This window comes from Diceros bicornis, chromosome 9 (assembly GCF_020826845.1).
Source record: "Diceros bicornis minor isolate mBicDic1 chromosome 9, mDicBic1.mat.cur, whole genome shotgun sequence".
Classification (NCBI taxonomy): Eukaryota; Metazoa; Chordata; class Mammalia; order Perissodactyla; family Rhinocerotidae; genus Diceros; species Diceros bicornis.
In genome coordinates this window covers 18,755,796-18,770,515 of record NC_080748.1, presented here as the reverse complement: position 1 = coordinate 18,770,515, position 14,720 = coordinate 18,755,796, and the positions used below count along the sequence as shown (strand labels likewise).

Genomic DNA, 14,720 nt, shown 5'->3' with positions numbered 1-14,720 from the left:
GAAAATAACTGAATACTCATCAAGGACGATGCCTTGAACCCAAGACAGAGCCTTGAACCAGAAAGACAAAGTCTCTCCCAATTCTGCATAAAGTCAGAGAGCTCAGAATGCAAAGGGAGCAGAGCTTGAAATCTGAGAGGAGACTCTCCAAACTGAAAGCAGGTGGCAACTCACAGAAGCGATGAGCACAGGGGCTCAGTGTTAGTACTTTACTCAATTCTGGGGGTCTCTGTCTCTTGGGGGTTGCCTCCTTTGGATCCCATTTCTAACATCAAATATGTCAACTTAAAAAGCAAATTCACCTGTTATTTTACCCTCAAAATGAATTTATTCAGGAGTAGCCAAAAGAATTGCAATTTGGGATGTGTCGGCTATGGTGAACCATAGGCAAATCCAGAAAACAAAGGAGAAGAGCTTACGTTTATAGAGACAAACGAGGAGTAGGGAAGGGCTGCTCTAGTTTCAGGTCTCACCTTCAGGTCTTTGATCCGTTTTGAATTAATTTTTGTGAATGGTGAAAGCAGATGGTCTACTTTCATTCTTTTGCATGTCACTGTCCAGTTTTCCCAGCACCATTTATTGAAGACACTTTTCTTTCTCCACTGTATGTTCTTAGCTCCTTTGTTTAAGATTAGCTGTCCATAGATGTGTGGTTTTATTTCTGGGCTTTCAGTTCTGTTGCATTGATCTGTGCGTCTGTTTTTGTACCAGTACCATGCTGTTTTGATTACTGTTGCTTTGTAGTATGTTTTGAAGTCAGGGATTATGATGCCTCCAGCTTTGTTCTTTATTGTCAGGATTGTTTTAGCTATTTGGGATCTTTTGTTGCCCCATATGTATTTTAGTATTCTTTGTCCTATTGCCGTGAAGAATGTGATTGAGATTCTGATTGGGATTGCATTTAAACTGTAGATTGCTTTAGGTAATATAGACATTTTAACTGTTTATTCTTCCAATCCATGTGCATGGGATATCTTTCCATTTCTTTATGTCATCATCAATTTCTTTCAATGATGTCTTATAGTTTTCATTGTATAGGTCTTTCACCTCCTTAGTTAGATTTATTCCTAGATATTTTATTCTTTTTGTTGTGATTGTAAATGGAGTTATCTTTTTGAGTTCTCTTTCTGTTAGTTCATTATTAGCATACAGAAATGCAACTGATTTTTGTAAGTTGATTTTGTACCCTGAAACTTTGCTGTAGTTGTTGATTATTTCTAATAGTTTGCCAATGGATTCTTTAGGGCTTTCTATATATAAAATCATGTCATCTGCAGATAGAGTTTTACTTCTTCATTGCCTATTTGGATTCCTTTTACTGCTTTTTCTTGCCTAATTGCTCTGGCCAAAACCTCCAGTACTATGTTGAATAACAGTGGCAAGAGTAGGCACCCTTGTCTTGTCCCTGTTCTCAGAGGAATGGCTTTCAGACTTGCCCCATTGAGTATGATGTTGGCTGTGGGTTTGTCATATATGGCCTTTATTATGTTGAGGTACTTTCCTTCTATACCCATTTTATTGAGAGTTTTTACCATAAATGGATGTTGTATCTTGTCAAATGCCTTTTTTGCATCTATTGAGATGATCATGTGGTTTTTATTCCTCATTTTGTTAATGTGGTGTATCATGTTGATTGATTTGTGGATGTTGAACCATCCCTGCGTCCCTGGTATAAATCCCACTTGGTCATGGTGTATGATCTTTTTAACATATTGCTGTATTTGGTTTGCCAATAGTCTGTGGAGGATTTTTGCATCTATGTTCATCAGTGATATTGGCCTGTAATTTTCCTTCTTTGCATTGTCCTTGTCTGGCTTTGGTATCAGGGTGATGTTGGCCTCGTAGAATGTGTTAGGAAGTGTTCCATCTTCCTCTATTTTTTGGAATAGTTTGAGAAGGATAGGTATTAAATCTTCTTTGAATGTTTGGTAAAATTCTCCAGAGAAGCCATCTGGTCCTGAGCTTTTATTTTTTGTGAGGTTTTTGATTACTGTTTCAATCTCTTTACTTATGATTGATCTATTCAGATTCTCTATTTCTTCTTGGTTCAGTTTTGGGAGGTTGTATGAGTCTAAGAATTTATCCATTTCTTCTAGATTGTCCAATTTGTTGGCAGATAGTTTTTCATAGTATTCTCTTATAATCCTTTGTATTTCTGTGGTATCCATTGTAATTTCTCTTCTTTCATTTCTAAGTTTATTTATTTGAGCCTTCTCTATTTTTTTCTTAGTGAGTCTGGCTAAGGGTTTGTCAATTTTGTTTATCTTCTCAAAGAACCAACTCTTTGTTTCATTGATCCTTTCTACTGTTTTTTTTTTTGTTTCAATTTCATTTATTTCTGCTCTAATTCTTATTATTTCTCTCCTTCTGATGACTTTGGTCTTTATTTTCTCTTCTTTTTCTAGTTCTGTTAGGCATAGTTTAAAGTTGCTTATTTGGGATTTTTCTTATTTGTTAAGATGGGCCTTTATTGCTATGAGTTTCCCTCTTAGGACTGCTTTTGCTGCATCCCATATTAGTTGTTATGGTGTTCATTTCCATTTGTCTCCAGATATTTTTTTATTTCTCCTTTAATTTCATCAATGATCCATTGGTTGTTCAGTAGCATGTTTAATCTACACATCTTTGTCACTTTCCCAATTATTTTCTTGTAGTTGATTTCTAGTTTCGTAGCATTGTGGTTGGAAAAGATGCTTGTTATGACTTCAATCTTCTTAAATTGATAGAGGCTTGGGGAAGGTCTGTTCTAAACAAAAGTCCATTGGGGGAAGTAACAGTTCCAGGTGGCAATGACTTCTCATTGGCTGAGCTGTGGTTTTTCTCATTGGCTGGGCTGTTGCCAGATGGGGAGAGAAATCTTCCTTCAGTAGTAAATTAGTTCTACTTCTGTCAGAGATGCAAGTGTATATCTCTTCCTGTTTGGAGTAATTGACAATGTATGATAGGGTGTGAGATCTCCCCCTACAGGCCTTCCTGACTCCAATTAGTTGAGGTTTCTTTTATTCATTTCACACTCCATACAATTTTCCTGACTGTGATATTTATTTCCCTCTTTTAGTGTGATTCAGATTCTTCTTTTAGTTATGCTGCTTCATGGGACCCTGGATAAACATCCAGCCCAATTTGGACCTTCCTGGGAACCATTACCTCACTCACTGCAACGTCCAATCAGCCATCCTCCCATCAGGCTCACTCTGGTCATTTCCACCTTCAGAACATTCTTAGAAATTTTATTTTTTTGAGGAAGATTGGCCCTGCACTAACATCTGTTGCCAATCTTCCTCTTTTTTCCTTTTTATCCCCAAAGCCTCAGTACCTAGTTGTGTAGCATAGTTGTAGAGTTGTAGCTCTTCTATATGGGACGCCGCCTCAGCATGGCTTGATGAGCAGTGAGTAGGTCCACACCCAGGATCCGAACTGGCAAACTCTGGGCCACCAAAGCGGAACATGTGAACTTAACTGCTACTCCACCGGGCCGGCGCCTAGAAATTTTATTTTTCAAGTCATGAATACATTTTAGAACCTGATAACCAGGCATTAAAATTAATTGCCCTAGAGCACTACTGACACCCACAAATATATTTGTGATTAAAGTGATATATCAGCCATATAGTGAAAAGATTAATGAAGGGATCTTGGATTCTCAGGAGGGCAATATAAACAAAGCAAGATTGGCATTCCCACCAGCCATCTGGCTAGTGGTAGATCTGTAGAATCAATCTGAGACTGCCTCCTGAGGTATTCTGTCACAGACATCACCAGGTCTGTGTTCTCCCCAGGTATCAGAATGGTCAATTTGGAGACGGGTGTAGCCTCAAATCAGAGAAGAGTTTAAACAGATTTTATATATAAATCTAACAAGAACATTGTCCACAAGGGGGCACTTGGTATTTAAGCATGCAGAGTGCTGTGTTCATTCATTGCAATTACCTTCATTGAAAAGTAGTGCATATCTAGGAGCTGTGATTAATTGTATCCTCATGTTTTTCTCTGATAAGCATTCAATAGGGTGATTCTTTTAACTTATAGTTTTTATGTGTTCTTTAGTACTATAGCAATTATAATTTGTGTACTAAATTACAATTTAAAAAAATAGGTGGCGGGGCCGGCCTGATGGTGTAGTGGTTAAGTTTTCACGTTCTACTTCTGCAGGCAGCCTGGAGTTCGCCAGTTTGGATCCTGGGTGCGGACCTACTCATTGCTCATCAAGCCATGCTGAGGTGGCTTCCCACATAGAAGAGCTTTAACTCTACATCTATGATACACAACTATGTACTGGGGCTTTGGGGAGAAAAAAGAAAAAAAGAAAGAGGAAGATTGGCGACAGATATTAGCACAGGGCCAATCTTCCTCAAAAAAAAAATAGGTGGCTAATAGAGTTTCCTTTGTACTTGAGATAGAAGAAAGGGACTTTTTTTCTTTTAAACCTAAAGTATATTTGATTTCAGGTATGTAAATAGTATCCTGAAATTTCTTATTCTTACCCTGTCGTTTCAATCTACTGTTAGAAAGTGACCTTTTTGTAATAAGTTTTACAAGCAAATTAAAACAAGAACATAGGTGAAATATGATCCTGCTTGGAATGCTAAGAACTGATTAGTGTAGAAAACAAAGTAAAACAAAACAGCTCTTCCATAATGGTAGAAGAATTAATTTTTTTATGTGTGATTTTCGGGAGTTAACTTCTAGTGGAGTCTTCCATTTAACTGTAGCTTTGGTATGTCTTTCCAGGCTGCAGTTTTCTAGTGTGTGACATTTGATTATATAATCAGATAAAATGAGCTCCTTAGGAAAATCAAGAACATTAAGTTATGGGTCTTCCAATGAATTGGAAGTGATGGGATGTGTATGTGCCTCTGATAAAATAATTTTAAAAATAATTAGTTCATTTTGGGGTCAGTAAGATAAAGAATCAAAATCTAGAATGAACTTTAAAGTTATCATAATATAATTTTATAATTTTTAAAGGATTTCTGATGTGTATAATAATTTTATAAATGGATAACCACAAATATCTTGTTTTTAATGGTTCAGAGTATTTAATGACTAATGTAGTTTTTGCAAAATCCAGAATGTGTTCTTGTTTTCTCCCCAGGACAATTTTTTAAATTAATTAGTTCATTAATACTTTATTTTGTAAGAGCAGTTTTAAGTTCACAACAAAATGAGAGAAAGGTACAGAGGTTTCCCATATACCCACTACCCCCACACATGCATAGCCTCCCTCATTATCAACATCACTTACCAGAATGAACCTACTACATTGACACATCATAATTACCCAAAGTCCGTAGTTTACCTTAGGGTTTACTCTTGGTGTTGTATATTCTATGGATTTGAGCAAATGTATAATGACATATATCTATCATTATAACATACAGAGTATTTTCACTGCCCTTAAAATCCTCTGTTCACTGCCTATTCATCCCTTCTCCCTCCTTCCCATCCCTGACAACTGCTGATCTTTTTATTGTCTCTGTAGACATAACATAACTCTATAGTTATGCCTTTTCCAGAATGTCATATAGTTAGAATCATACAGTACCTATCCTCTTCAGATGGACTTCTTTCACTTAGTAATGTGCATTTAATGTTCCTCCGTGTCCGTCCATGGCTTGATAGCTCATTTCTTTTTAGCATTGAATGATTCCATTATCTGGATGTACCACAGTTAATTTATCATCCACCTACTGAGAGACATCTTGGTTGCTTCCAAGTTTTGGCAGCTATGAATAAAGCTGCTGTAAACATTCACGTGCAGGTTTCTGTGTGGATATAAGTTTTCAACTCCTTTGTGTAAATATCAAGGAGTGCAATTGCTGGGTTGTATGGTAAGAGTATGTTTAGTGTTATAAGAAACCACCAGACTGTCTTCCAAAGAGGCGGTACTATTTTGCATTTCCACCGGCAATGTATGAGAGTTTCTGTTACTCCACATCCTCATCAGCGTTTGACAAAATGTCAGTGTTCTGTATTTTGGCCATTTTAATAGATGTGTAGTGGTATCTCATTTTTTAATTTGCATTTCCCTGATGACATATGATGTGGAGCATCTTTCCCTATGCTTATTTTCCATCTGTATATCTTCTTTGGTGTGGTGTTTGTTAAAGTCTTCAGCCCACTTTTTAATTGGGTTGTTTGTTGTTGAGTTTTAAGAGTTCTTTGTAAATTTTAGAAAACAGTCCTTTATGAGATGTATCTTTTGCAAATATTTTTTCCCAATCTCTGGCTTGTCTTCTGATTCTCTTGACTTTGTCTTTCACGGAGCAGAAATTTTTAATTTTAATGAAGGCCGGCTTATTTATCATTTTTTTCATGAATAGTGTCTTTGGTGTTGTGTCTAAAAAAGCATCACCATACCCAAGGTCATCTAAATTATCTCCTATGTCATCTTCTAGGAATTTTATAGTTTTGCATTTTACGTTTAGGTCTGTGATTCATTTTGAGTTAATTTTTATAAAGAGTATAAGGTATTGTCTAGATTAATTTTTTGCATGTGGATGTTCAGTTGTTCTGCCATGATTTGTTGAAGAGACTATCTTTGCTCCATTGTGACCTTTGCTCCTTTGTTAAAGATCAGTTGACAAAGGCTCTATTTGTTCTGGGGGTCTGTTTCTAAGTTCCCTGTTCTGTTACATTGATCTATTTGTCTATTCTGTTGCAGTACCACATTGTCTTAATGACATAGCTTTATGGTAAGTCTTGAAGTTGATTAGCATCAATTCTCCGGCTTTGCTCTTCTCCTTCATTATTGTGTTCTCTATTTTGGGTCTTTGCCTTTCCGTATAAACTTTAGAATCAGTTTTTGATATCCACAAAATAACTTGCTGGGATTTTGATTGGGATTGCATTGAATCTATAGATCAAATTGGGAAGAACTGACATTTTGACAGTATTGAATTTTCCTTTTCATGAACATGGAATATCTCTCCATTTATTTAGTTCCTTGATTTTATTCATCACAGTTTTGTAGTTTTCTTCATACAGATCTTGTACATATTTTGTTAGATTTATACCTAAGTATTTCATTTTTTGGGGTGCTAATGTAAATGGTATTGTGTTTTTAATTTCAAATTCTACTTGTTCATTGCTGGTACACAGGAAAGAAGTTGACTTTTGTATATTAACCTTGTATTCTGCAGCTTTGCTATAATTGATTATTAATTCCAGGGTTTTTTTATTGATTCTTTTGAATATTCTACCTGGACAATCAGGTCATCTGCAAACAAAGACAGTTTTTTATCTTCTTTCCTGATCTGTATACATTTAATTTCCTCTTCTTGTCTTATTGCATTAGCAAGGACTTCCAGTGCAATCTTGAAAAGGAGTGGTGAGAGGGGACATCCTAACCTTGTACCTAATCTTAGTGGGAAAGCTTCAAGTTTCTCACCATTAGGTATGATGTTATTATAGGTTTTTTGTAGATATTCTTTATCAAGTTGAGAAAGTTCCCTTCTATTCCTAGTTTACTGAGAGTTTTTATCATGAATGAGTGTTTGATTTTGTTAAATGCTTTTTCTGCATCTTTGATATAATCATGATTTTTCTTTTTTAGTCTTTTGATATGATAGGTTACATTACTTGAGACAATTTACTTTTATGCTTCCCTTATTCCCATGAGATCTCCACAATGAACCATCTTAATTTCCTAAGTTATAGCATAATTTCAAAGTATAGTGCATCTAAAACTCAATTGTTGGAAGCTGCTACAGGGAAGGAGAGTGAGACAGGTCCCAGGAATTCTGCTTGTGGGGGCAGTCTTGAGGCTAACTAAAGAAGGTGAAATACTTTGTGTCTCTGTGTTGAGCCTAGAGGGAACAAACAAGCACAGAGCTAGGAGGCAAAGTGGTATGTTATAGGCTGGAAGGATAAAAAATAAAGATGTTAAAGCTGAAGGTGGTAATGAAGAAAGTCAGAAGGACAAGGCAAGGGGTCCAAATCACACATGAAGTTACTGCTTAATACATTTCCCACATGGCATCTATAAGGTTTATGAAATTAGTACATTGCAAAACAAGTTTTTTTAAGTTTAAATTTTTTCAGAATTCCTAACAAGAACTGGTGGCTAATGTCTCAAATGTAATCTGTTTTACAATTCATAATGTTTGAGTATAAAATTATTGATGAAATATTATTGAAGTAATAGTAGTATGGGGCTTTAAAAAATGTGCTTAATTGGAATGGTTCCCATTTGAGTCAAGACTTTTTTGGTTGTGAAACTAATAAGGGAGAAAGTATATGTAGTAGGCTCCCAGACTGAGCTCTGTTAGGAAATTTAATTTTAAATGACTACTATAGTTCATTGTTTGGCATATTCACTCTTACATACCCCTGTCTTGCAAACCCATACTCTTCTTCCCAAGTGCAAAATTGCTGATATAATCCCAGCTAACCAAATCCAAATATTCCATGTGAAATTGGAAAACTATGCTTGCTACCATTAAAAAATTGAGTTTATCAGGGTACAATTTGTAGAAGTAAAATCATAAAGTTGGTTTTGGTAAAGTTGAGTTTGAGGTGTCAAGAATGTTAAGAATTGGCACCCAGAGCTCTATTTTTAGATTTGGATAAGATATTTATCAGCAGAGAAACAATAGTTGATAACTGGAGGGAATGGATAAGAAGAATAGAGATGGAGATCTCAGCAGGTGAGAGCTTTAAACAAATTTTGGAAGACTCACCATTAGAGGAGTAGTCATCAACTTGACAGAGTTGAGGAAGCAACAACAAAGTGCCTGCAGAGAAGGATGTCAGTGAAAACAAGTAGTCATTCTTAAGAGCTGCTTAGTGCTTTAGAACTGACAGCACCAGATACCAAGGAAGGTGGGGGAGAGGAAGGAGCCAAAAACTGGGCAATCAGTCGAACATATATACATGGAGCAGTAGACCACTGGGACCCCTCTGCCACACACGCGCACACACACACACACACACACACGCACACAGACACACACACACCCTGACATAGCCAGGATATTCTCCTTGAGTCAGCAGTCTATTTTCTGGAGAAATTAAGCTGCAATAGCTTTGGACTTTGGGGCTTCAGGCACAGAGAATGGTGAGAGTGAGATAGAGGTCTAAAAATGATGGAATTAAATGAAAATATGGAGTCTGAATAATGGAACTTGCAGCTCTCTTCCCCTGCCCTACTCTCAGAAAAGCAGAGCTAGGATTAAACCTCACAGATTGGAGGATTCTTCAGTTGAAAAACTGAAATGTCCTTAAGAAAACACAATTAGTGTGGTGTCCCAGAGTATGAACTTCACTGACTTCCCAGGACAGGGAGGTTAATTGATTGGGGACCCCAGGTGTTGGCTTCGAAATCCGTCACTGGTCTTGCCTCAAGACCACACCTCCCAGAGGCTATTCCTTGCCCATGATGGAGTGCAGGGAGAATACTAAGGCAGACCCATTCCTGGGAAACGAGGAACTCCACTGTCTGCTGACTTTGGTTTAGGATTCCCTGATGGCTTTGTCAAACTTTCCTTAGGCTGCATGCCAGCCTAGGATGCCTGCACTTCCACCCAACTTTTCTCCCTCTCCCCTTTACTAAAGCTCAGACTTGCATTGCAGTCAGACTGCTTTCCCAGCCTTCTCCTGCTCCCTCCCTATTTCCTTTCTGATAACAGAATCTTTTCTCATTTAATCTCATTTTGGTGTCTGCTTCTCAGAAGACCAAATCTAAAACTAGAGGTACTGAGAGTGATACAAGAAAACAGGGGTAAGATGGGGATTTGGGACTGGGTTACTTACTGCTTGGCAGGCAGAGGATGCTGTCCTGATCGGTAGATGTGGCACAGTGTGGCACATCTAGATCCTGGCCCAGTGTGGCAGTTCAGTTGTTAAAGACTTCACTGATGTTGACCTCAGAAAATGTTCTGGTAGAGGAAACTCTTGTAGAAGAAGCCATGATGCAGGCATTTGAAAAATATGGGATTATTGCTAAATTGTATTGACACCTTGCATAAGGACAGTGAGAGACTGAGAACAGTTACTTAATATCTAAGAGTGAAAACCAGTGACTCTTGGTGGTGGCCTCTAAAGAGGCCATCTACACCAGTGGTGGAAGGACAGACACAACAGAATAGTGGGCTGAATTGTGACAGTTGCAGAGCTTCAGAGGCATTTGAATGCTCAGTCCATGCAGGCTTGTTATGTGAAGGGCAGGGCCCTGATAGGGATAACCAGGGATCCTGAAAACTGTGACAGGACATCTGGATGGATGCCCATGAGGATGCTGACTCTACAAGTCTAGCTGGACCCTCTGGGCATGCAGAGGTGGCCCACCTCTAGCTCTAGTAAGAGCTGAGCACTCACTGTCCTGGAAGATGCTGCAGAGGCCTCTCCCCAACAAAGCAACAGATTCCCCACTCAGGAGCTGCCCCCACCTACTCTCCTGGCTGCCAGGCCAATTAACAAGGGTGCTGTTCAACGTCTATAATAAAAAAAAGCAGGAACAGAGGAGTAGGAGGCTGAGGACAGTTACCCCAATAGAAAGCATAATTCTTTGCTCATTTCCCAGACTTGAATCAGTATACAGATCCAGAAATCATTGACCAAAGAGTTGACTGGGTTCCCGGGAGGAAGGACCCTAAAATAACAGTCCAAATATGTAACATGACAATATCCCCAGTCTTCCCCCAAAGGGATCTCTGGCCACTTATACAGGTGACTGTACTCTGTGGGAAAGGAAATAACCAGACATTTTGAGGTCTGAGTTGACATTGATTCCCAGAATGGGCATCTATGCTTAAAGTCCCAAACACACTGGGCCCAATGTGCCCACAGACTCCCCCGCCCCCACAGCGATAATTTTCCCAGTCCCTGGGCACACAATTGACATTAACTTCCACACTGGGCCCTCATCACTGAAGTAAAAGCTATCATGATGGGGAAGACCAAATGGAAACTTTAGAAACCGTGTCCTCCCACCCAAAGCCAAAATTGTAAAACAAAACAATTTCTTGTCCCAAGGAAGATAGCAGAGACTAGCACCACAATCAAAGACCTAACAGATGCAAAGGTGCTGGTGCCCATCATAGCTCTGTTTAATTTGCCAGTCTGGCCCCTGCAAAAACTGAATGCATCTTGAGCCAGCCCTGATGGCCCAGTGGTTAAAGTTTGGCATGCTCCACTTCAGTGGCCCAGGTTCAGTTTCTGGGCGCGGAACCACACCACTTGTCTGTCAGTAGCCGTGCGGTAGTGTTAGCTCATATAAAAGAACTAGAAAGACTTACAACTATAATATACAACTATGTACTGGGGCTTTGAGGAGGAAAAACAAAAGAGAGAAAGGTTGGCAACAGACATTAGCTCAGGGTGAATCTTTCCCAGCAAAAAAAACCCCAAAATACAAAAACAAACCTGGATGCATCTTGGAGAAAGATTGTAGGCTACCACAGACTTAATCAATTAGTAGCCCCAACTGCAGCTGCTTTGCCAGATGTGGTATCACTGCTAGAGCAGACTGATAAGTCTTCAGGTATCAGGTACACAGCCATTGATTTGGAGAATGCATTCTTTCCTTTCCAATTAGAGAAGACGATCAAGAGCAGTTTGCAACTTCCAGTTTTAGCTCCAGTATGTATAGTGCTTGGAAATCATCAGTCTTCTCATTACAACAGGAAAAAAGGTGGATAACCTGAAAATCAATGACTCTTCTTGACTCATTAGAGAACCGAGTTTGCAGGGCAAACTTCCACCCTGAAATCTGCATAAACAAACAGTCCCCAAGATCTGCTTACCTGGAACTGAAGCTGCTGGAAACATAAACTAGTAGGAACACTTAAATGGTAATTTTGATGAATTACTGGAGGAAAAATAGGCAAATGCATTATTAAAGTTAGAGACTTCAGCACTCCCCCTGTCAGTAATTGATAGACCAAACAGGCAGAAAAATCAAAAAAGATATAGTTGACCTGAACAGCACTATCAATCAACTCAATCTATTGACATTTATAGACTATTCCATCCAACAACAGTAGAATACAGATTCTTCTCAAGCTCATGTCCAACATTCACCAAGATGAACCACATTTTGGGCCCCTATTAGACTCTCAGCTTCATGAGGACAGGGCGTGGGTTTGTAATTCTCACTGTGGCATCCTAGCACAATGCCTGACACATAGGAGGTGCTTGATGAATATTTTTTGAATAAATGAATGAATTGTAAAATTAGGCGACAAGACAAGGAATCTAGTCAGGATGGGAATAGCAGCAAGATACAGTCTAACACAAATAATCATTTCTGACTCAAGCCTATAATCAATACATAGCTCCCCTATCTCCCTCTTTTTTGCCCATCCAAATACTTTCCATGTGGGGGGCCCTGCATGCTCTAGCCCACATGGATCAACTTCTAAAAACCTGTGAAGCATTTATTGTCTGTTTCACATTTTGGCATTTAGTCATATATTGCTGTGAATTTTACCTATTTCTTATATACGTTTCTTGTATGAGCTGCCAGAGTTTAGGATCATATCTCATCAAATCCTCTTTAATATAAAAATAATTTGTATTCCAGTAGTTTATTTGTAAGATAATTACTTTTAGAACTTAGAGTGCATTTTCCTGTTGAAACAATATTAAAAAGGGTTAGATTCTCTTTTACATCTATAAATATGTGTTTAACAATGATATCACTGACCCATATTGTTGTGGTAGGCTAAACTTGGAATCCTTACAGCAGGGGTCCGTGCAGCAAAGTTCTGAACTACTTCTATCACTCCCTGATCATCCCTCCAAAAGCTTTTCATACTTGAGCAGTGGTTGATTTCGTAAGGGTTTAATTTTCTATAAAGTAACTCATTTCAGCCTCTTACCTTTGTAGGGCTTTTTATTGATTTTTTTCTGGAGCAAGTTTGTAATTGAGGGAGGAGACTGAAAGCCGCTTATGATGCCAGTGCATAATTTTCAAAGACAAATAATGCCAGCCTGAGCTATCACCCGATTATGTTTTAACAGGGATGTTAATCAAATATACGTACAGAGGATTGTCACGTCCAAGGGATTTGTTTTATCACTGGTGTTATTTTTAGAGACCAGATTGTGCCCTGTTTCAGCTGACCTAATTATCCTATTGATACAATTTTAAAAATTCTAATAATTATTAACAAGTACCTAAGAGAGAGTAAGTAAAGTTTTTAGAGAATTAGCTGTGTTTCAAGAGGAGGCTATGAGCTCTAAAATGTCTTGCGGTATTGCTTTGTGGAGATTTAAATCAACTGCTTCCATTTTTCTTTGAATGTTTCTTTTAATAGATTCAGTGACCTAGATCATGACCAAGAAGAGTTGTACAGAATTCGACTTGGAGAATGTTTTATTTAAAGTGTAAGAATATGAGAAATAATTGAAGTTAGTAAAAATGATCAGTTATTAGTTTGGGGATTAAAATTTTAAACCAAATTGGTGTAATGCGTTATTGCTCTGGCACTTGGCTAACCCTCTTTGTCTCTACTCAGCTCCAGCTGTTTGTGATGAGGGGTGTCTGGGTGGAGGTCTTAGTTTCTGGAACTGCCCTACTCTGCAGTATTCTCATAGTCCCCCTGGTTATCAGCCTTATTTCCTGTTCTGCCACCTTGCTTCTGTTAGACTGGTAGCAATCATATGAACACACATAGAATAACTGTTTAGCACGTGGGGCCTTTGGAGTCCGATTACCTGGGTTCTAATTCTAGGTCTACCATTTATTAGCTATGCATCTTTGGGCCAGTTATTTAGCCTCTATCAGATGCAATTTTCTCAACAGTAAAATGGAAATGAATATATTAGCCACCTCAAACTCTGTAATAAGGATTAAATGAAATAATCTCTGGAAAGCACTTAGCACAGAATGTGGCATATTGTTAGGGTTTAAAAAAGTAATTATTATTACTACTATTACTTAAAAGGTACATATTATAACATGAAATCCCAGATGGTTATGAGGTAGAAGGCTTCCGCCAGTGAAGAGATTGATGGTCATTTCTTGTTGTTTAGAACATGAGTACATGTAAAAATTTACTGTTTATACTTTCACAAATCCTTAAATACGTTACTTAAACAGCTAGAAAAAGAAAAGAGGAGACTTGAAAGTCAAGTAAAAAACTGTGCACTGAGATTGGAACAAGAGTCAAAGGTTTGTTTTTATTCTATACTAAGAAATTCCTTCAAAACTGTCATAATTTTTAGTATGTTGTCTATAAACCTACTATATAATTATCACAAAATACTTACAAAACTATTTCCTACACTGTTTTTTAAAAAACAGGATTGAGACTTAAACTTAATTTAGTAATAGTCTTGCTATATTGCTAATCTTCTCTGATGCTGGATTCTTTACTTTTGTATCTTCCATGGAGGCTTACCACAAGACCAACAGTGAACGCAGTATGTACCTAGCTGAAATGTCCCAGGTAACTTTTTTTATTTTACTTCCAAATTCTAAGAGTTTCCTCTTACTATAAATTATGTTTTTCACTTTTCTAGGTTTTTGATTAGTTTGGTTTGATAGAGAAACAGATGTTGGAATTATGGGAGAAAAGTTACCAGGTTTCTAAATATGGAGAGTGAAAAGGAAAATATATAACTTTTATGAAAAGGTAAAAAGGAGATAAAAGTTTCCCAAATTAAAACAATATTTTGCATATTTGCTTCCTTAGTTATCCTTTTAGTTTGATCTGTAATTGCTGGAATTCAAACAAATAAGCAGTTATCCCTCTGCTATCATGAAATTCAAGGCA

The 14,720-nt window shown here is 37.8% G+C and overlaps 1 protein-coding gene across 1 annotated transcript in view; it reads left to right on the top strand.

Moving 5' to 3' along the window:
* Positions 1-14,720, top strand: part of CCDC169 (coiled-coil domain containing 169) — a 52,228-nt gene that overhangs the window by 27,132 nt on the left and 10,376 nt on the right. Inside the window, exons 5-6 of the mRNA XM_058548572.1 lie at positions 14,019-14,116; positions 14,340-14,393. Of these exons, the coding sequence (XP_058404555.1) occupies positions 14,019-14,116; positions 14,340-14,393 (152 nt within the window). The remainder of the gene's footprint in view (positions 1-14,018; positions 14,117-14,339; positions 14,394-14,720) is intronic.